This window comes from Hyposmocoma kahamanoa, unplaced genomic scaffold (genome assembly GCF_003589595.1).
Source record: "Hyposmocoma kahamanoa isolate Upper Pololo Valley unplaced genomic scaffold, ASM358959v1 192, whole genome shotgun sequence".
NCBI classification, from domain to species: Eukaryota; Metazoa; Arthropoda; class Insecta; order Lepidoptera; family Cosmopterigidae; genus Hyposmocoma; species Hyposmocoma kahamanoa.
Genome location: NW_020653719.1, coordinates 9,769,467 through 9,792,029, shown reverse-complemented (window position 1 = coordinate 9,792,029; position 22,563 = coordinate 9,769,467). Strand labels below are relative to the sequence as shown.

Here is a 22,563-nt window from a genome sequence, read left to right as displayed (position 1 = left end):
ATCCTGATGGTAAGCTATACGCCTGTCCATGACAGTTGCAGTGCCACTCAGAGCTTTAAATAGCAAAGATCTGAGGGCACTGCCACTGCGCCGGTCACCCTGGTATATAAGTTAACAAGTCCCATGTGCCTGCAAATTCACCAGCACCCTTAACCCTTCAAAACCAGAACACAGTGATGCTGACATTATTGTTTGGCGGCAGAAATAGGTAAAGGTGGCAATCCCTGGACGAACTCTTTCAGAAGGAGCTCTGCTGCTGCTTCGAATATGACCATAGTGTGGGCGGTTTACTTGCGTATTTGCTTATTTGTCTCCTTTGATGTGCGTCGAGAAACCGACCAGCGCGCGGTAACACGAATTTGGTGTTTGCTGTATTTGTCGAATAAACAAACAAGGCAAATACTTTGTCACACATGCTGTCTAGACATTGTGATTGTTTGCCAAATATATCAAATACAAGTAGTCATGTAAAGTGCCACCATTGGATTTATAGTACATCGTAAACGTCCGAACATTGACAATAATGGTGTTTACGTAGACATAAGACAATGTGCTAAGTAAAAAGGAATATGGGACAAAATCTTTTTTATACTAGATAAATGTATAGACAATATTTATTAATTGCTATAATAAGATATTATTTTAAGTTTTTACTCAAAAATTCACTTTAACAACTTACATGCCGATTATATGTAATGGTTAATGTAACTAGTTTATATATTACAATTAAGTACTATGTTAATATTATAGTGAATATTTAATTATAAAATAATAATCCGTCCATATTTTTATACTAACTCCCAGTCATTCCATATCCCGTGACATTTCGAGTGAAGATTAGCAAGTGATGCGTTTTAATATTCCAAACGCAGGATTAAAACTCCCATGAGCTAATTTTGAGTGGTTCTTGAGAAAACTTATCACAAAGTACCAACACAACTTGTTTAAATATATTAATTCTATTCTGTTGATTTTAGACATAAAATTGTTGCTATCAATCTGTCAAATAAGTTTTAGTTTATTTTATATATGAGTTCTTCGACTTTTATACTTAAAAAAATTAGAGCTGATTATAACTTTAAAATATTAATAATGCTTAATATTGTAGCGATGCCGCTCTTCCAATATGCTAGTTAAGAAAATGATAAAATTTCCTTAAGACTGTTATATTGTTTTCGTTATTTCATGTTAGTAGGACTCAGAAATGATTTTGGTAGACTCCAGAACGCCAGAAATTTTGTTGAACGCAAAATTTTATTATTTTTCTGTTCAAGTTTTATATCAACATCTCTAAAAATTTTGAAGTAAAATTCCTCGAAAACCATACAAAATAGGCACGGGAGTTTTTATCCTGCGGTTGGAATGTTATAACACATCACTTGCTAAAATGTACTCGAAATCACGTCTGAACGATTTTGGAAAATTATTATTATGATAAGCAAGTATTACTATTGCATTTTATTGACTATTAGTACGTACATATATGTACGTAGGTATATAAATTTACTATAATTATTTTTATATGACAGTTTACAAAAATTAATAAACTTTTGTAAATAATTTAATGTTTTATTTTATTTCGTATCCTTCTCGAGTTGTTCAAATCTAAAACGTGTATTGTAATAATGTAAAAAAATGTCGTTTCACCTTTACTTGCATAATAGGCACTTGTATGATATGATATTTTAATTGATAAATTCGACATTTCGCACATTAAATCAAATACTGTCGTTACTCAACATTGTCGAATTGAGAAAACACGATTTGAAAATTAAAGGAAATATGAGTGGATCAATGCGGATAATGTGATTATATTTATTTATACATATTAATGAGTTATCAATGTATAAGCGAGAATATACATATATTTATTGGTTTCATTCACTAATTTTACTGTACCCCACGGTACAGTGCTCACGTCCTACTAAAGACGTCGTGAATGTAAGTAGCTATGTGCTACAGAATTCGTTATATTTTTATTAACTTAATAGAAATAACAGTATCCATATTTTAATCTCAGATCTAATCTCTCTCTAATCAGAGAAATATATTTTTTCTATGATTTGTAGAATCAAACTGGATTTATTGCTATCTAGATAATCCGTAATTTAAAAAATCCGGATTTTCTAACAATTTTATTCACGCTTTCATAATAGAATTTTGGAATTTAATGCAACAGAATCCTCTGCAGGTTACATGATACAACAATTATAAGTTTTTTTTTTTATTTTAGAAAAAAAAAATGTGGTTATTTCTAAACACTTACGTTTGATTTTTTCTTAGAGGATGGATTTTTTACATTTTATTGACAGTTACGAAGTATCGTTTTTATTTTTGTATTATTTCTATGTTAAAGATTTTTGTAAACAGTGGCTGTCCAAGACCGAGAACAATGGGATAAGAGATGGGAGGCCTTTGCCCAGCACTGGAGTAGAATGGGTTAAAAAATCGAAGAAGACTGATTTCAATCACTTATATAAGATTAGACTAATATTTGATTAATATTATATAAAAACATATAGCTTTCGATTTTAAATATGGTACGGATTCGCATTCCCTAGTCTCTATCTCTCATGTGGTATCGATGGCATATTGTACAAACTATAATGCTTGCTGTCGCGGCGAAAGAATTTGCCAAAAGGTACTTGCCGATTGTAGCCCAGGTTCCTCCAGACCTACTGAAAACGAAATGACGCATTGTGCGGCAGCGGTAGGCACCTTTCGTGCACATAAAAGTTTTGAATTGACCGCCCACAACGATGATGCATTGGAGACAACAAATCTCCTTGTATTTGGGAATGTGTCAAGTGACCAAGCGGATTCGAAAGGTGACCTGCATATATATAATACAGATATAATATTTTCCTTCAACGTTAAACAGCAAAAGATCGCTCTCCTGTCTAGAGTATCTGCTTTGAATACATAATTAGATAATAAAAAAATGTGTGAAAAAAAATATGATGGGTAGTTTGCTATTCTTAACCAACTTATATGAGCTGCAACTGACATATATGTATGAAACGTATGAAAATTCATAATATAGTATATAAGTACAGTAACTATTCTTTAAGATTTTGGAATTTTTTTGAGATTTAAAAGGAACTCAGCTTTATATCAGCTAATTTCCAAATTGTCTACAAGTAACAGGCTTTCGGCGCCGTTACTAAAGATATAATAATACATTCTACTATTTATATCGTAAGTATTTCGTTCTTTGCTTTGGAATAATTTTTAAAAGCCGATACTGCAAAAGAAAACCACATTGCCAGAAGAAAAAGCTTTTAACTTAAGTTATTCGTTATAAATTAATATAACGAATAACGTATGTATTGGTTCAAACGTTTGGCTAATTACGTTCTATGTCTATTGTACTATATTGTCTATTGTTACTGTCTTGGCGATATTTTTTTGTATAACAACACTGTTATATTCTCGTCAGATTTTATGTAATTTTTATTTAATTTGCTGTTATTTGTTGTGATGTTTATATAATTTTCGACATATTCGACAAAGGAGCATTTGAAGTGTAAATACATACAATAATCATATCGTAAATATCAATGGTTTCGTTTTTTCGACTGATTCCAGAAATTCCAGACATATTTTACGACTGGCCACTTCATATTGGAATATTTGACATAAAAAAATATAAATTACAAATGGCGTTTACGTAGAATAGACAGATGTGTTCACGGCCACGATGGGCGATGATTCTTTGATATTACGAGAAGATGGTTATATACGCATGAACTTTCCTGTTACTTCTTTAACGTACCACAGTAATTTGAATATAATTTTGGTGAAGACTGATGTAGGTGGTGTACACGTTTTGGATGTGAACTCTGGTGTGATACTTGAAGCGTCTTGCCTATCAGCGGGTAAGTTTGTGAAGCATTTATTGTTTAGACAAAGGTTGTTACAAACTCGTTTTAATTCCATGATTTTAAACGTTTGGTTAAATGTAAAGATGTAGCGATGGTGGTTGGGATGATCATCTTTCCGTGCCCTACATTGTTTCGTTTGACAGTTCGCAATAAACAATTCCAATTATACCGGAATGCGATGGGTTTTAGATGATGGAGGTACTCTTGGCGTGGAGTATGCGAGTGGGGCCGACCGGGTCTTTGTGTGGGACAGTAGCGGCGTAGGGGCGCGCACGGATTACAATGGGGTGTTGCTGCTACGAACCGCGCTGCAGCGTCCGCTGCCATCCTCACAACCTGACAAAATCATAAGGATCGAGCTTGTTCTATCTGAGGTAAGTTCCTTTCCTAATTCTCAGTGATCAGTACTTTTACAAAAACTGAATTGCTCTCCACTAGATAGGCGTGTATAATTCCTATGACATAGTTATATGGAACACTATGAAGAGAATGAATTTATGCTATGCTATTATTTATACATGTATCTATAAACAATATTATAAAAGTTTCACTTATATTAATTGGTTAAGTAATAGTATTCACAACATACAGTCTTGTAAAAAGTGAATTAAATATTAAGTTCTTTGTATTGTATATTACTTTGATAGATATAATCATTGTGTAATAATATAATTAATCATACTTCTGTATAGGAGTTAAGTTATGATTGTTTGTCCCCTCCTCCGAAAAATTAATGATGGATGCTGCCAAATTATATGAAATATTATACAATTGTTATAAAAAACGTCTCTGCTACTCTGTGCCTTGAGATGTTTAGTATCTATCCACAATTGAGCAAGTTATTGAAAAGAAATTGTTTTTTCAATTAATCTTTGTAGTAATAAACTGCTCAATTTGTGCAAGAGTGACCACATAATGAAATGTGTCTAAGAAAAAGTTTAAATCCCTTTCTTCATTTTGTGAGTGCAACTAACTGTTCCATTGTATGAGACACATTGAGACATAGTGAGCCTTGTTCATGGTTCTGGTAACCCTATATGCATTCCATATTTGGTAAAGTCACCGACATAGCTCAAAGGATTAACAAGTTGAAGTGGCAGTGGGCATGGCACATAGTTCATAGAACAGACGGGCGTTGGGGCAGAAAGGTTCTGGAATGGAGACCACGAACTGGAAGGCAATAGGCAGGATGGCATCCTACTAGATTGACAGATGACCTGGTAAGGGTGGCGGGTTACTGATGTATGCACGTCGCTTCCAATCGGCTAGTCTGGAAATCTTTGGGGGAGGCCTATGTTCAGCAGTGATCGTCTTCTGGCTAATATGATGATGACAATTAAGTGAAATAATTAGAGATTGATATTTGTCTGTGCTCAAAATCTAAAATAACTAGAAGAGTTTAGAAGTGAATAAATGAAATACTATTTAATTCCAAGCATCGCTTTTGTTTCTTTGTAAAATCACTGGCAGAAATTATTTGAGAATATGTAAAAAAACTTCATTACTTGCTATGCTATCTGCTAGCAAACTACCTTAGTGAGACCATAGTTGCGCATAGGTGTAGGTAGCAACCATTCTTAACAATATGTATTCTTAATAATAATAATTCTTTGAAAAGTGCAATGGTTTTCGATCATCTACCATAATGTACTGTGCTTTTAATTTTCATGGCACTGGCTGAGACCATTACAGTTTTATTGACCTTCATTTTGCTTAACCCGTGACTTATTTTTGTTTTGTAAAGAATTTAAGTCTGCCTGTATGAGATATCGAGTAATAAATAATCATTGCCCCATATTTTTAGCAAAATAAAAATGTATAAATACAGTTAATCACAAAAATTTTAATGGTTACATAAAATTCAGGATATACCTGTATAATACAGAATTGCTAGTCCGCGTGTTGAAGCTGTGTATGTGTACATGCAAATAGCTGTAAACATTGAAGTCCAACTTACATCTATGTATTTTTAAAGTGCAGTGTGTTAGACACCGATTAGTAATTGCCTTTCCCATTTACATTCGATTTCACTATTCACTATATCTCAAATTTAACTGGCAGGTCTAGCTATCTTTGTTTTACTGTTTGTTTATGTATCAGTTGTTTTTGGTCTCTAAAATGATGGATTTTTAGGATTTATTAGAATTGATAGTAATTTTGTTGTGTGCACATACACACACTTCACGCCCTTTTTCCATAGGTTTAGGCGTCCGGAACCACAGTCATCATGTTTCATGTCATTCAAAGAAATTAGTTTTTGAAAATGAGACATTGGAACTCTCAAAGTCTTTGAAGATCCACTCTTTCGTAGCCTCTTTACTAGACCTGAGATGACAAGCAATCATCATTAATCAGCCACAGCGCCTCTTCACCCTTCGCTAGGTATGAGCCTTCCGTAATTTGTGCCATCCACCTATTTATTTATTAGTATTTTGTTTTGTGACACAAACAAAAAAAATCTACCCAAAAATATCTAAAAAAATACATAATAACGCTGATGTTACAATACTGGGCTTATCACTCAAGTGCTTTAGCTGATAGTCTAAACTCACTGTTAATGTTAGGCCGACAGGATTACATTAGTTTGTTAATACGTTTTACACGTATGTAGTACTTAAAGTAAATTCCAGTCGTGTTTTCAGTATCTTTTGTTGAAAATGATGTCAAGTTATTAATATTCTTCTTAATGTAATCCCAATACTCTGTAGAACTTAAAAGCACTTAGGAAAACTTGGGAGCCTCTGAAACTGGGGGGCTACTCTCGATCTCCGTCCGACATCCGTCCGAAACAATTACTGTCAAATAAGTAATATTCAACAAAATTAAAAGACAAGTATCAAGTATGAAGCTTCATTCGCATCACGCGTCTTTTCATTTTCAAGTATTGCTTATTTGGCAGTAATTGTTTCGGACGTATGTCGGACGAAGATCGAGAGTAGACCCCTGGTTCGGTTGCAACTAGTATAGCAGTGTAGTACTATTTTATGAAGTCCAAACTTTGGAGTTACGAGATTGACCAAACAGTTTTATAAAGCTAGTTAGTGTGAGCAGGCAATTTGGTAAGGGCCAATCAAGGAATAATTGTCATTGCCAAATCGAGGATGCCCTAACAAAAGGCCAGTTGATGAGGTGTGAGCACTGCTACATGACGCTCTGCCTATCTCCATGGAAAAAGGGCATGAATTGTAATTGTATGTCTGATTATTTTTGTATGTCAGATATTGACCTTATTCATTCTAATCAATTATTTTGCCATTATCTCTTGCTCATCGGTTGATTGCTGCACTTAAAATTTTACCTCAACTGTTACCTGGTAGGTTAATAATTGGTTATAGTTCTGCAGTGGCATTTCATATTTGATTCATACTTAACTATAGTTAAGATATAATCATTAGAAACAACATTGTACCTGTTAAATTTCTCAATAGTAATTTATATTGACCGGTCTCCTTTCAACTCTAATATCTCTGAAGTGTGGACTTTAGAAAATAATACTGAATTATTTCATGCATCATGACAGCCTTATCTAATAAAAAAAGAGACCTATATGACTGTAAAGTTACCTAACCATCAAACTCATACATTTATTCATATAAGACTATTCAAGCAGTGTACGTCACAACATAACTCTCCTGCATCAACAAAGGATAAAGCAATAGTATTTTTGTAGTTGGAAAACTATGTAATAATAATAATAATAGCCGGACAAGATTATATTTAGTTTCTTGTAGGACATTGTGTCACGAAGGTGGTGGGCAATTAAACAGGGACATTCAAATCTTTAATGGCTCGAACATTTGTAATTGCTGTTCTGCTCATGTGGCATACAGTTTTTTGTCACATTTACGAGGAAGTTGAAGAAAAGGAAAATTAGACTTAATGTTGTAGATTATTCATATAATATTTATAATCTTTTAAATATTTCACAAATAAATGTTACACAATTTTTTTTTTATTTAGCTTTGGTTAGTATGAATAAAACGTAAAATCTTTTAAAGTTATCTATGTCATGGCATTTATTCTATATGTACCTAATAAAAATTATAAATTAAATAATGCTAACTTTATTTATATTATTATTTGATTTTAAATCCGGGACGTATTGCAACGCCTAGGTCTCAATACGTCCGAGATGTCAGGTAAATAAAAAGTTTTTGTATCCGATTAAGTCGCGAATTCAAAACCAATATATAATATCAATCAATCAATATCGTCAATAAAGTGTGAAAATCGTGAAAGTTGAAATCAGTATTGTATTTATATTACTTTTTATAAATTAAATTAAAAAGTTCACTCACTGCCAGTTCGGGCCGTGACGCGAGGTTTACTTGAAGATCCCCGCGCTCCGAGCAGGCGGCAAGAGAGTAGAATAAAACAAAAAGCCCGTTACCGCCCTAACGTCGTATGATAGAAGTACCACATACTTTCGCTACACGTTATACTACTACTTACTAGCATGTGTGATTAAAATAAGTTTAATTGTACGTAGTCGTTATCATCAACGTCCCGTTCCTGGACACGTGTCTTTGGCCATAATCTGCCATGCTAACACAATGCGAGTTGGGGACTTCACACAAGGAAGAGTATTTTCTTCACGTGCAGGTTTCATCCCAATGTTTTCTTCACCGTTTCCTACTAAACATTATACGTAATATACGTAACGTAGAAATTAAAGTCCTACGTATACGTAGCCATAGACATTCAATCCGTCCGGTTCCACTGGGACACCACCGCTCGATACATGTACGTAGTATATTAAATTAACGAGTTGTTTTTTATTGAAATCGACGTGAAATTACTAATAATACACTTTCGAAATTAATTCTGATACCTTCTAAGGCGTAGGTTCTCAAACTTTGCCCCCTGGGATTCTTCAGCGCCCACTGGGGGCGGGCGGTAGGGACCGCTTTGGAAAACTATGCGCAAAGGCTTCGATGCACTTGAGAAAACTCAGCCTCTAGAGCTGGGCGGTTGCGACAAGTGTAGTACGATAGTCACACCTCGAACACTCCACACAAGGCTAGAAACTTATTAACCTACTACTAGTACATACAGCAAGGCGCTGTCTGCACGCGCAACGCAATGCAAAGCGTGTGTACGTGAAGTGGTAGGGTTACCCATCACTTTCTGGTACTATTAATTCTCTGGTTTAACGTGCACAGAGTCGTTGTAAGAGCAAACGAATATATTGTATATGTAAATAATATGATAATTACGTATACTAATGATTTTATTTATTAAATACTGAAAACAACAGTACCTAAATTACACCAGTTAAGTTAAATAAATACAAATAAGTACCTTTAACAAAAGACTTATCATAATACGTGAATAACAGTACTACTTAAATTACTTACATAAATTGCTGTAAAATATTTTCTGATGAATGTCTTATCTCTAAATAATCTGTTATGAAATCGCATTATATTGAAAATTTGATATTTAACAAAAAGTTTTAAAAAGTATTTTTATTAGATTTCGAAAGAAACTCCTCTTTTTATCCCATTTTGGTCGTCTTTATGCCAGAGTAAATAAATCTAAATCAACTAAATCCCACCATAACCCTTCTATGTTGTCTTTTTAAATAATGGCAGTTTAGGTTATAACTTGCAGTAACAGCGTTGTAAATAATTTAAAGAGCTCCGATCCGCATGTGGGGGTCTAATACCCTTCTCCATCCGACATCCGTCACAATTACTGTGAACGAAGGAGATCTCCATTTTCTACCAAGCCAAAAGCAAGTAGAAATTGGACAACTCCTTTTTCTTATAGGTAACTGTGGCCAGCATTGATTCCTTTGTTAGAGTCTAATCGTAATTTGTTCCACAACTCAACGTCACGATGTATATTTTTCGTTAAAAATATATAATGTAACTAACCGCCCTAGTAAGAGATACGTGCCCAACAGTGGGACGTGCAATGGGTTGTTGATAATGAACTGTGTAATTCTCATTTCGGCAATTTCACGCAATTTGGTCACTAGTGAATCAGAATTATAAATTAACGCATTGTTTATGCTCACTCAAGTGTTAAACGTAATATCAATATGATTGATTGCACTAAGTTATAATTTTATTAACTGTTAAATCTGAATGCTATCAATATTATTCTTTGTAATCAAACAATGCTGATGACCCCAAGAAGACTAAGAACTTATTACTTTGCAAGCATGACCTACAATAATTATGTTTTCCATTGCATCCTACCTTTCCATTACCGCTGTAACTATTATATTATACATATGATGCAAAATGTACTATACGAGGTATGTTAAACGCTAAAGGGTTAGAAGTTTTTAAAAGGTTTGTTTTATGTTTGTAGTTTCTTTTAGTAGCTACCGGAGCTTGCGTTATGAGGAATTGTCTAGTTTATTGATTTATTCACTTCTATAGAACATGTGTCAAAATAACTATGAATTTTTATATATTTAAGGGTATTTTAATGGTAATAGTTAATATGCATACATACCATCACGCCCGTTCCCCATTGGGGTAGGCAAAGACAAAGAACTTCCACTCCCTACTCTCCTGACAAATTTCTTGTTTTTTTTTACTCACAGCAGGCTTTTCGTACATTCATGGTACTTTTAACCTGGCTTTCTTTTATGGACACCTTCAATCTAATGGAGATATATGTACGTCGAGGTTTACCTCTGTCCACGATTCCATCCACTGTTAATATTGCTATTTATAATAAGAAAGTAGATTTTGATGTTAGGAACAAAAATAACATTATGTATTAAGTTTTTTCTTTGTTGTAATGAGTATGTCAAGAGTTAGGGGTTGGACTATGCATATTATTATAGAAGTAAACAAAGAAAATATTTGTTGCAGGCGGTTCTCCTATATCAATGCCTCCAGAGCTTGGATCAGCACTCCATCGAGGGTCTCACAGATTTCATCAACGAACTGAAGACTGCCATCAATATCGAACCCGCTCGTAAGGGCGTTAAGGCACAAAAGGTAGGATATCGCAGCATCTGCAGGTGCAAATATACAAAATTCGCAACAGAAACTTTTTTGTTGTGGATTGATATCCTTAAACAGCATATCAATGCACACAGTTTCTGTGTGTGCTCACGCTCAAGTGACGTCATTTTTTTTACTGTAAATTGACAATAGCTAAACCTCCAGTACAATGCAGTTTAAATGTATGGAAAACTGGTAAATCAATAATTACATGACCTATGTTGTAATTGTCTGTGACAGTGTAACATAGGTACAGTAATGTTGGTTCGCATGCTTGGGATAGAGTGGCGTCTGCTTTAGCTGTCTTAAGTTAGGCTATGGATTTAATTCACGCGTCTTGTCTCATGTTATCTGAAAGAGACAAAGCTGTAAGGTGAACACGTCACGTATCTTTCTATGTGTATTTTCCATCTGTAACTGGTATTTTCACTTGAAATAATTTAGGAAATGAAACTATTTTTCCGGATTTAAATCGCGTATATTTGTTTTTTCAAACAAACCGACATTTCGGGTCCTTTACAGGTCTAATGGTCATGGTTGACTGAGGTAGTAAAGTCATCAACTAGCTGTGTCTTATATTAATGCAAACTACCCTTTTTTTCGACTATAGTTACTAATTAAATACCTTATTTTTAATTTTAAAAAGAACATTACAAATTAACGCTAAATATATTTTAAAAATGATTTTATTTTCTCAATATGAATTTTATTAAGTTAAATGTATTATTAATTAATAATACAATATAATAAAAAGATACTTAACATGGTTATATTAATATTTACATAAACATAGTCTGTAGTCTTATGTCTGTTTGGGTTTTTTCATCAGACGAAATACGGATAAGCCATCTTCCCTGTAGTTTCATTCCCTATGTCTAACAATCGCTAAAACCTAAGTACTCGACATTTAAATAAATTATTTGGCGTGGTTTGAATCAGTTAGCAGTTTCGCAAAATTGTTATGCATTGTAATATTTCACAGTGGAGCACAGTGACCATCCGTCTACCACAATCCACCGTTCGTCTGGTCACCACCGGTGTGGTACAAGAGCTAAAGAGTCAGAACAGGCGGATTCCAGCACTAGCCATCGCGTCTGCAGTCGGACAGCGAGCAAATGAGCTTGTCCCTTGCTCACGTGATGAAGAATCCAGGCCGTTGATGTACTCGGAAGCTGAGAGGAAGGAGACCTTCAAGAGATGGCCTCACATGGATTATAAGTGAGTACATTGGCTTTTAGTGATTTGAAGTTACAAGATGAATAATTGCGTTGTTGTTTTTATTAGTTACGTTGCCCAATGGAAATAACTAAAGTGAACAACACAGGCGTCTATTCCAATATATTTTACATTAATGTTGTGTGTCATTGTGATTTTTACTGTGCAATAATTACAATGTCATTCATTCATTCAAAAGTGATTCAAATTATGTTGTTATTTAGAAAGATTATAGAGATTTTTTTTTGTATATTCTTTTTTTATTTAAACATCAAACAAATTAATATATTATTATATAAATGGTAAAGACAAATAAGTAGAAGCGTATATTTGCATATACATAACCCTCTCGAGTGAAAAATCTGAAGCCGGTAAGACTAAGAAAATATTACTTTGTGAATGTTACAAATTATAAGTAAAAATTTTTAGTAGCAGTCCAGGGAAGTACTGCCACCTTACCTATTTCTGCCGCCAAGCAGTATTGCCAGCACTACTGTGTTCTGGTTTTGAAGGGTAAATAAGGGTGCTGGTGAAACTACAGGCACATGGGACATGTCAACTTAGGTCTCAGGGCGAGGGGCGCAGTGGCAATGCCTCTTAGATCTTTGTGATTTAGAGCTCTCAGTGGCACTGCAACTGTTATGGACAGGCATGTAGCTTACCATCAGGTGCAGACCTTGTTCATCCCGTCACTTGATATTATAAAAAAAAATTCAATTATTTGTCCAGTTCTAAAATTGCCCACTTATAGTGATGGTCAACAGTTTTTATGTTGTTTGTGAGTAGATGTTTACAATAGTGGACTCGATTACGAGAAAAAGGTACACCCAGCAATAAAGACTGAGATGAATAAATTGCGGGCTCCACCCACCTGCGTCCATATAAAATTGCCAACAATGACTATCGCGAGCGATCCGAATTGTGTAGAAATCGTACCACCAGCATAGTGTCAGGTTTTTGGTAAATATTTCATAGTTATGTGAAGGCTAAAATTACTTTTAGGCATTTAAATTGCAATTGCAGGATCTTGATGGATGGCGCTAACTACGTGAGGCCTATACCTAGCATACTATATCTAGTGAAGTCGGGCTGTCGATGATAATGACCACCTCAATGACCCAGCGGTTAATACAGGGTGTCTCAATAAGAGTGCACTATTTCATTTAAAAATAAAACAAGAATTTTTTGAGCGAGTTGTAATATTTTTATTGCATTATAAAGTAGACATGTTCCTATTAAGCATGAAATAAAATATTCGGCATATGGCCTCCGCGGCTCTGACGAAACGCCTATGCTCTTTTCATGAAAGTTTCGTTTTGACAAAGATGTGGCTGTATCTAACCGATGACGCGTTAGATCTCGATCTTGAGCTCAGGAATTGTTTGTGGTTTATTCGCATATACCCTAGATAGAATCGCACTGCGTTAAATCACATGATCTTGATGGTCAGTCACATATCTTTCTATATAAGTTTTGTTTATAGTGCCCCTCCCTATCAACGTCTTGGTTATGCGGAAAGGGCACTTTGACCTGTGCGAGCGTAAGTACCGAAGCTCACTTCCCGTCGCGCTCCGCACGACTAGCGGTTGCCACCGCTGAGTCGCCGACTCTAACCCGACTACCATATCTCCTCACTGGTGGCGGAGCAGTAAGCCACGCTCACTTCCCAACGCTGAATAACTGCGTCTCTCCAGTTCCCAAATTCCTACGCAGCCAGACGGACCGGATGATGTCTATAGGTCATCCTCTACTAGCTCTCCGGGCTAGTGGCGGAGATGTCAAGTGGCAGTGTCCTGCGACAATGTCCGGACATAGCCACCGACTTCAAGGGCAACTCACGTGTCCCGCGCGTCTCCTAGCCTCAGGCCCTCAACTAGACCGATACTTAGACGCGCTAGCTGCGCGCGGGTCGAACGCCCCGGTCACACACCACCGGGGCAAACGAACGTGTTTGTCCCTGCAGCTAACCACAAACCCCGGCGAGTCCATACCCAAGTCTGGCTCCGCCAGAGACGCCGGTGAAGACGTATAACTGGCGGAGGGCTTGGCCCGGACGCCCGCCGTAACCTGGTCTTGCCGTCGAGCCCGTAGTCCCTCCGGAAAACTCCATATCTCGGGTCAGTAGATACGGATCTTGATGGTCAGTTGACATCAGAATTTCATGAAATGATTTAGTGTGGAAGTCGTTGCCGCAATAAATCTATTGGTTCGTGCGCGGTGTGGCAGGTGGCGCCGTCGTTCTGAAACCACATGTCGTCCAGACCGAAAATTCCGCGAAATTTGCGATCGGTCTCAGCGTAACTTTCTCCATATTCGTAATGGGTTTTCACAATGATAACGAACGCGGTGAAAATAAACGTATTTTTTAAAATTTTATTGTTAAGAAATAACAACAGCCAACTTAAATACATCTTACAAAGATCAATATTTGTCTTAAATAACTTAGGCCAAAATAGTTATCCACAAGGACATTAATTATTGAATATTACGAAATATTGAACGAACAGAACAAAACAAAATTAGTAGTTGGCTGTAGAGATTTTTAAATTTTAATTAAAGTCGACAACAACGTATTTGACGTGATGTGACACATATTAATAATATATATTTAATAAACTAATAATATATGTATAATCGTTCTTCTATTGTGTAGTGCTCCATTTTTAACCGACTTCAAAAAAAGGAGGACGGTCTGAATTCGACTGTATGTTTTTTTTTGTCGGAACAATCGTAGGTGACAGCTGTTAAATGTAAGTGTAGCCACTGTCACGAAAAAAAGTCGCAAAATTTAAATAGTACATTCTTAGAGAGACAACTTTTCTATGGACTTTAGGAAGCCTTTCAACATTGGTTCGGTCTCTGGTTAGGAAGCCTTTCAACATTGGTTCGGTCTCTGGGTATTGCTGATACTGGGGAGTGCTTAGTTGGCATAGCGTCTGACACGATTTGCTAGAAGAAGTCGGTTCGAATCCGACCGGATCGAAGGAATTTTTTCTAAGTGTTCGATCTTTATATTAATAATTATAACAAACTTTGAAATTTTCTTCTGTAGATGGGCATTACCAGCGCGCATGGCTCAGGCCGGGTTCTACCACCAACCGTCACCCAGCGGCGATGACCGCGCCATGTGCTTCACCTGCATGGTGTGTCTCGTCTGCTGGGAGAAGTCCGACGAACCTTGGGTCGAACATGAGCGACATTCGCCCAATTGCCCTTTCGTTCGTGGCGAATACACCCACAACGTGCCCATTTCTGTGAGTATATCGATTAATGTTGATATACACTTGTAAATCATCTACGAACAAGGAATTAGATTTATGTAGTATTTTGAATTTGGGTGTAATGCTGTCACGATAAGCACGCAAAATGGCGTTACACAAAGTTGATATGACGCACTAACGTTTAATGCTCTGTATGTCCAATTAATTTAAGGCTTTGCATGGTCTCGGATTTTGCATTGTCCTATTTTATTTCACTTTATTGTTGCAGCATGTTTGCGATTATTGGAAACTAACTTTTACGCCCTAAACTATATTTAACAAAATTGACTGAAATGATTAAACCAATTCAAATATTGTACTTTTAACTCTCATGAAATAATTCATGCCTAGGTCACAAACGCTACAGCATGTGCAGTGCCTTGTCCAAACGTATCAGTGGTGTCAAAAGGCAACACAGGCGACCTTATCGCCACCGGCACCACGGAAGGGAAGGTCAACATTTGGAAGTTCGACTGCGGCCTTAAACTGGTCAAGTTCATCCATCTTTCACCTTATGACTCCATCTTCAGTGGTATCCTGGCTACTGATTCTAACAAAGTCTGGTCAGCTAGCTTGGAGAAGGACAGTTGTAAGTCTTAACATTCTTTTTCCGCAAAACTTAGTTTTTAAATTATAGTGATTAATTAAATTTTTATTAATTTTTATAAATTACTCCACTAGTTTGTTATAGTGATTAATTTTACCTATTTTTACAGCAACATACGGTGTAGAGCTCACAGCGATGGCTTTCGTGGGCATGACGACACGACAGGAGACCTTCCCACAAGCACAAAACTCTGAAAATGTTGAGAAAGAGACCAGCGGGAGCAAGTCCAAACCATCACTCATCTGTGCCGTTACCATCACGCGGACCAACGCCCCCACAGACCAGCCCATCAAGGAAGACTCCAGCAAGGCACTCTTCGAGTCGGACAAATCACAAGAAAGCGTGCAAGCTATGAACGATCAGAACGAAGCTAAAAGCAACCAAAGTCCCACGAATAAAATGCTCTTCCTCTTAACATATGACATACACAGCTCTTTAGCGGGTTCCATCACGACAGTAGTGCACACTTCAAATAGCAGCGGTAATTCCAAACCAGGCGGTAGCAAGAAAGTTTGCACGGTCGCACGAACAGATGACGCGAACATTTACGACGAAATTTACTTCCAGTATTCAGACGAAGACACAGAGCTTCCCCAGTGCACAAGCAGTTTAATAGATGAACATATTAGTAACGTAATCAACCTAAACGCATCATCCAGCAAAGAGGATTGCAAGGTTTGGGAACCCAAGAAGATAATTTTCACAAAACACTTCAAAGTCTTACCTCCTCCTCCTTCAACAGCTCTGTTACCGGATTTACCTGAGTCTGGACAGGGCAGTATGTTGGATTTCGTCGGACAGATCTCACAGTTGAAAAGTTGGAAGAGCGGTAACTTAGAATCTGTTGGTACGAAGCTCGCAGACCAAACCGATGCAGTATTGCAGCCGGCGGATCCTATAACACATTACCTCAACATGAATGGGCCCTTAGAAATCTCAGATCTAAAGTGGTATGAAGGTGGGGACGGCACAGAGAAGGTGAAAGTCACAACATTTGGCGGAAGCAAAGTGGGAACTACCACAGCTGTTAGCAATAGCAACAATGACGGTTTCGATAGCGATCCTCCACAGGAAGAGGTTGTGTCACAAGGGATTGCAATTCAGTGCCTAAGTCTTCCAGCTAAGCTCAATCTTAGAGAGGACTCTAAAGTCACACATTTAATGCCCACTGAAGACAAGGAACATTTGTTAGTAGTTGTGTCCAGCATTGAACCTGAGAAAGTGAGAGTTGAAGAGGACACTGATGGAGACGGTGACGTTAAGATGGACGTAGACGAAGTAGCTGAATCAACAGACAAAACTGACAGATCTGATACCAAGGCATACTTTCTGCTCTTCAAGATTAACAATAAAACATCCATATTCACTCTCGAAGACAATCCCGTGTCAGTTAAAGAGTTGCCGTACGGTGAGAGTCCGGTGGACTTGTGTTTACTACCTGTGGATCAGTGCTCGTTCGCGGCCGTAGGCGTCGACGGCAGCTTGCGAATGTATTCGCTGCCCGATTTCAAAGTGTTATCAGAAAAGAAAGTGCCCAAAGGGCAATTCACATCAGTCGTATACTGCGCCTCGGTGGAACGTCTCAGCGTTTCCACCAAACATGGGATGATATATTTTTACGCCCTGAACAACGGCGAGAAAGACTCGACCGGAGACATAGATGAAGACGAATTCGCGAATTTGGACTTCGATATGCTGCAGAGGCCGCCGCGGGAGGAGGCGGGGCCCGCCACCGCGCCCGTCATACTGGCCAACAAGACGGAACTGGACAAGGCGGATCTGGAAACTCTGATCTCGCTGACCGGGTCGTACGGCACGAACACCACGGTGCCGTACAGCGCCGTGGTGCCGGGCTTCTGGTGCGAGCTGTCGCCGGCGCAGCGCTCGCGCTCCGAGCACCAGAACAACCGCACGTGGCGCCTGCAGAACACCTCCTCCACCTGGGACGAGCACGTCCTGGAGCTCACTCTGCCCTACAGCGTTTCCTTGGCCCACATAGAGTTCGGCTTCACTCTGCACACGGCGTGCACTGCCAACCTGCCTATAATACAGGTGACGTTATTGAAACAGAATTTGCACGGCATCGGCTACAAGAAAGACGCCTCGTTCGGCCTCCTGTCGGAGTCCCCGATGCATTTCCCGTGGGTAATCGACCAGGACTTGGTGTGCCTGGAGAACCCCGTCAGCAGCGAGGAGTATTTGCAAGCGCATAATGCTGAAATTCTGGCGGGCCCGTTGTTGTTGTCCTCCGGTTTGGATTTGACTCAGCAGGCTGGCACTTTGATTCTGACTAGCCCGAGACTGTACCGTGCCAGAGGGCGAACCTTTCTCATTCACATAAAGACCTTATTCGATCCGGCTAAAGATATGTCTAAAGGACCGATTAAATCTGGCGAGAGCAACTCGAAGAAATCTGGATTTATAGGCTGCGATTGGTTGCACCAAATCTCTCTTACCGTGCGCGCCAGTCCTCACACAGAAGTACCAATGGAACGGCAGCAGCGAATAGCTATGCTCGAATCTAATAGCTTCTTGAACACTCTCTGCGAAATTGCTGTAAACAAAGGGGATATTGAGAAACGAATGCTAGCTTTGGACTTGCTCTTATGGGTAATTTCAATACGGTTGCAAAGAATGCGTCTTGCTAAGACTGACAAGGGGAAGGACAAAGACGCGTTGTCACCAGCCGAAAGTCAGCAAGTGGAGTGTGTGAAAACAATAGAAAAACATACAGATGAGTTAATAAAGAATTGCGTGCTCTGCGCGAATAGAAGCATAGCTAAGAAATGCATCAAAATCATCTTAACCACTAGCGGGTGAGTAGTCGATTCCATGTTCTTTTTTAATAAAATTGCTTAAGTGAATAGTACTTTACATACCAAAGTTGTTTCGGAACGCAAAATTCGCCTACCCAAATTGTGGTAATGACAAAAGTCCGCCATTCTCGTCAAAGTACAACTAAAAGATCGTTGAATTGAATATAAGTCTTGGAGTATTGGGTGAAGCGCAATTTACAAAAGATAGTTTCTCGCCGCTGATATTTAGATACAAGTAAATTTGTAACTTTCAAAATTGTATATTGTTAAAAACACAAAAATATGCGCTGTTTTCCCCACAAATGAATTGCTACAAGTCGTGTGCTACATTTGCGTTACTCATTACGATTAGTCTTCATCTACAGCTCGGTCTTATAGCATCACTTGGTTTACAATAACTGAAATATCTTACATATTTCCTAATTTGCAAATTCAACTCCAACCATCTTTTACAGTGGTTCAAGAAGTTTGCCTCGGCCATGGAAATCAACATTCGACCAGACTCTCATAACTAGTGTAAGCGCGTGCATACCATATCTCGGTGCCTGCGATTCCCCGGGAGCTCTAAGATGGCTGGTCGCACTAGCCCAGCACGCTGCTCAGGGTCTGGGACGAACTACGGCTGCTGACCTTGTATCTAGATGTCTGACTTTGCTGGAGAGGACTGCAAAATGTCTCAGGGAGAGAGCTGATGTTTACCATCATTTGTTGAGAGCTAGGTATGAATTTATGTAAAAAATATTGTATCAATTTATTTAAAAAAGACTTTCGGATGTCTACTTGTGAATTCCATGGTAATTTTGGTTTCCTGTACTCCAATGTGGTAGTCCCAACTTTTTAAGAATCATTTACAAAACTTTTACAATGGGTGCAGTGTTGAAATGCACGGGCAAATAAATAGCTATTATAAATATAATATACCATACAGTTCTTAATATCTTTCTGCAATCTTCGTGTTTCGGCTGTCTTTAGATTTCTATCATTTGCCCTCTGTACTCGCTGCAGACCGGACGCGGTCAATCGACTTGGTAGTGTAAGTTGTAGCTCCTTATTTTAGTTATATTTTTGTTAACTTGCTTGATATATTGTTAAGGAGTTAACGTTATCAAAAGTTGAATGTTCTTACACTTTTCGCAAGGAAATTTAAACAAACCAAGAATAGAGTACATTGTTTTAATTTAAATAATTATAGATATAGAGATTGTCGAGAGATATTAAGAAAAAAAGAATCAGCTTTGGAATTACAAGCCGAATCGATCTACTTAATTTATTTTTTGTGAATTTGACTAGTTTTACCTGTTATCAACTGCTTTAAAGAAATATATTTTGACTATCATTCATACCTCCAGGTTCGGTCTATACGGTCTGCCACTAGAGCGCACGATTTTCGCGGCAGAAGTGCCTGAACTGGGCCGCGGGACATCTACACCTGTGACATATGCCAGTGTACTAACCGGCGACACCAGCACGCCTCCTGTAGCTAAGCAAGAGTATCAGTTGAAGGACTTGCTCAACTTACCGCCTGATCTTGGTAAGTGTTGCTTAGGTATCCATTTTCAGTGATAGCATAGGAATTCATTTCAATTGGAATGTCACGAAGAGAATCCTTAAAAATAATAAGTAATGTCCCTGAGACGATCAATGTAATGTTTAGGTCAATAACCCGACCTGACTATAGAATAGTGTTGTGAAAAATTACAATATTTGGTCTGCGTATTAAGCCTATATATGAAATTGCTATTGATTTTCTAGACTAGTATACAAACGAAATGCGTATACTTCTACACTTCGTTTTTTGTTTAGAATTAGAAGAACCTAAACAAAGAAGCAGTGATCATAAACCTTTTTTTAATCCATAAAATTTCAACAACGCTGTGAGAATTGTTGACTTGTATTTCATAATAAATTTAGTACGAACACTAGTTATGAACATGAGTTCGTAACCTCTGTTTCTTTAAGTTTTATATAGTTTTTGAAATACATTAAGCATGTAAAGATAGAAAGTTTTCATTTAATCTTTTGTGAATACTATGAGTAAAAGATATATTTATTTGAGTGAACGAGCTTAAGAATTTCCTTTCACGGTATTAATTAAATTGCTTTGCTGCATGTTGTATGTACATGACTAAACAAAATGGCAACTGAACGAACTTCAAAACTCAAAATTTATTTTTGTCTAATACTAAAAAATTCAGTATATAGTTTATCTTATTTTCAATTTAATAAAAAAAGACCTCTGAAACAAAATCTCACCACAATAACACTCTTTTGAATTTACCACAGCTTATTGACTTATTAATATATCCTGTTAAACGAATCACTGATTGTAAATAAAACCGGTTCTTCCAGATACAAAAAGCAAAGCGTCAAACACGGCATGGTGGGCGCAAAATAACGGTGTCTCCATATTCGGTGCGGGCTTGAGTGAGGCGATGCCTCTTCACGTTACTTGTCACGTTGCGTCTGATGGCACCAAGTTGGAGTCCAGCGGTGCGCGGCATCATCCTGCGGTTGTGAGTTCGCTGCCTGGAGATCCCAATCAGGTGAGAATAGCAATCAGAGTGCAGCAAATTTTATTTGTAGGACGCAATAAATTGCAAATACTTCGATGGTTTGATAAAAAAGTATTTCATAACGACACAAATATTTGTGTGTGCAATATATATTGTGCAAACCTGAAAATAAAAATCCTGGTTTAAAGTACCAAGATTAAACGGACGTGCAGGAAAGATGCGAGCAAAGGAAGTGAAAGGGGTATGTAAGAACAGCAGCGGCTGGAGGTTCATAGCATAGTATGAGACAAGTAAGGTAACTTCATACAAACGTAGTAGCGCGGTTTATTTGTGTGCGCGCGCGCCGTGTACAGACGCGTGTGCGCGCGCGCCGTGTACAGACGCACACGTTTGCATAATTTTGCGGTGCGCTCACGTTGCAATTTAAGAAATTTAATTCGAGATTGGGTCACAGAAAGTGACCTCACACTCTTACGTAGAATTCAGACATTTCCGGTATGCGTCGCGCCGTTCTTTTAGTAGTAGGTTTTGAAGGGAAAGGGTGCTGGTGAAATTACAGGCACATGGGACTTGGCAACTTATGTCTCAGGACTCGTTCGTCCCGTTGCTTGGAATCATGAAAAAGGTATTTTTTGACTAGTATTTTAGTTTCAATAACACTAAAAGTTTGTATTGTTACTCGTTTTAAATTCTACTTATGCAACGTCGTCGTTCGCAGTTATGGCACGTTGTAAAAGAGGGGCAAGCAAAGCAATCTTCTCAGGACCCAGACTCGCTGGAAGACGTCGAAAGCTCGCCCATGGAGTGCGATCCACATGATAAACTTGACTTCACCGATGAAAAGTTCTTCAAGGTATGAAGGATAGTTTATAATGATGACTTTTATATCCCTTTACATATATTTTAATAAAATTCAACCACACGCATAGTTTAGGCGGATGTTGCGCCGTAAGCAACGTAATTTTCACGGTAACAGAACAAACTTTCTATGTTAGTGAATAAGCAATATTCTATTATAAACAGTGCGGCAGACCTGAGAAGTAACAATGGTAATAAGTACCATTGTACTATAAATAAATAAATAACCCTTACACTCATACCCCCAAACTAGGGAAACCCTGTGTCGCGGGTGCCATGGATACACACGTAAACAACCTCAAATTACATCCAAACTCATGAGAGAAATAAATGTAGGCCATACAAATAATAATATAATAATATTTTTATTTCGTACATCACATATGCAGGTTACACAAAATGTTACAAATACTTGAAAGACGTACAATATAATTTACAATTA

General features: G+C 37.7%; 1 protein-coding gene across 1 annotated transcript in view; it reads left to right on the top strand.

The window, feature by feature from the left end:
• The first annotated feature begins 3,698 nt into the window (after positions 1 to 3,698).
• The window catches only part of LOC113226684 (baculoviral IAP repeat-containing protein 6), a 75,864-nt gene continuing 56,999 nt past the window's right edge, over positions 3,699 to 22,563 (top strand). Inside the window, exons 1-11 of the mRNA XM_026459406.1 lie at positions 3,699 to 3,878; positions 4,074 to 4,258; positions 10,718 to 10,846; positions 11,835 to 12,070; positions 15,120 to 15,321; positions 15,679 to 15,916; positions 16,044 to 18,750; positions 19,206 to 19,469; positions 20,100 to 20,281; positions 21,100 to 21,293; positions 21,982 to 22,116. Coding sequence (XP_026315191.1) covers positions 3,701 to 3,878; positions 4,074 to 4,258; positions 10,718 to 10,846; positions 11,835 to 12,070; positions 15,120 to 15,321; positions 15,679 to 15,916; positions 16,044 to 18,750; positions 19,206 to 19,469; positions 20,100 to 20,281; positions 21,100 to 21,293; positions 21,982 to 22,116 — 4,650 coding nt within the window. The 5' untranslated portion in view covers positions 3,699 to 3,700. The remainder of the gene's footprint in view (positions 3,879 to 4,073; positions 4,259 to 10,717; positions 10,847 to 11,834; positions 12,071 to 15,119; positions 15,322 to 15,678; positions 15,917 to 16,043; positions 18,751 to 19,205; positions 19,470 to 20,099; positions 20,282 to 21,099; positions 21,294 to 21,981; positions 22,117 to 22,563) is intronic.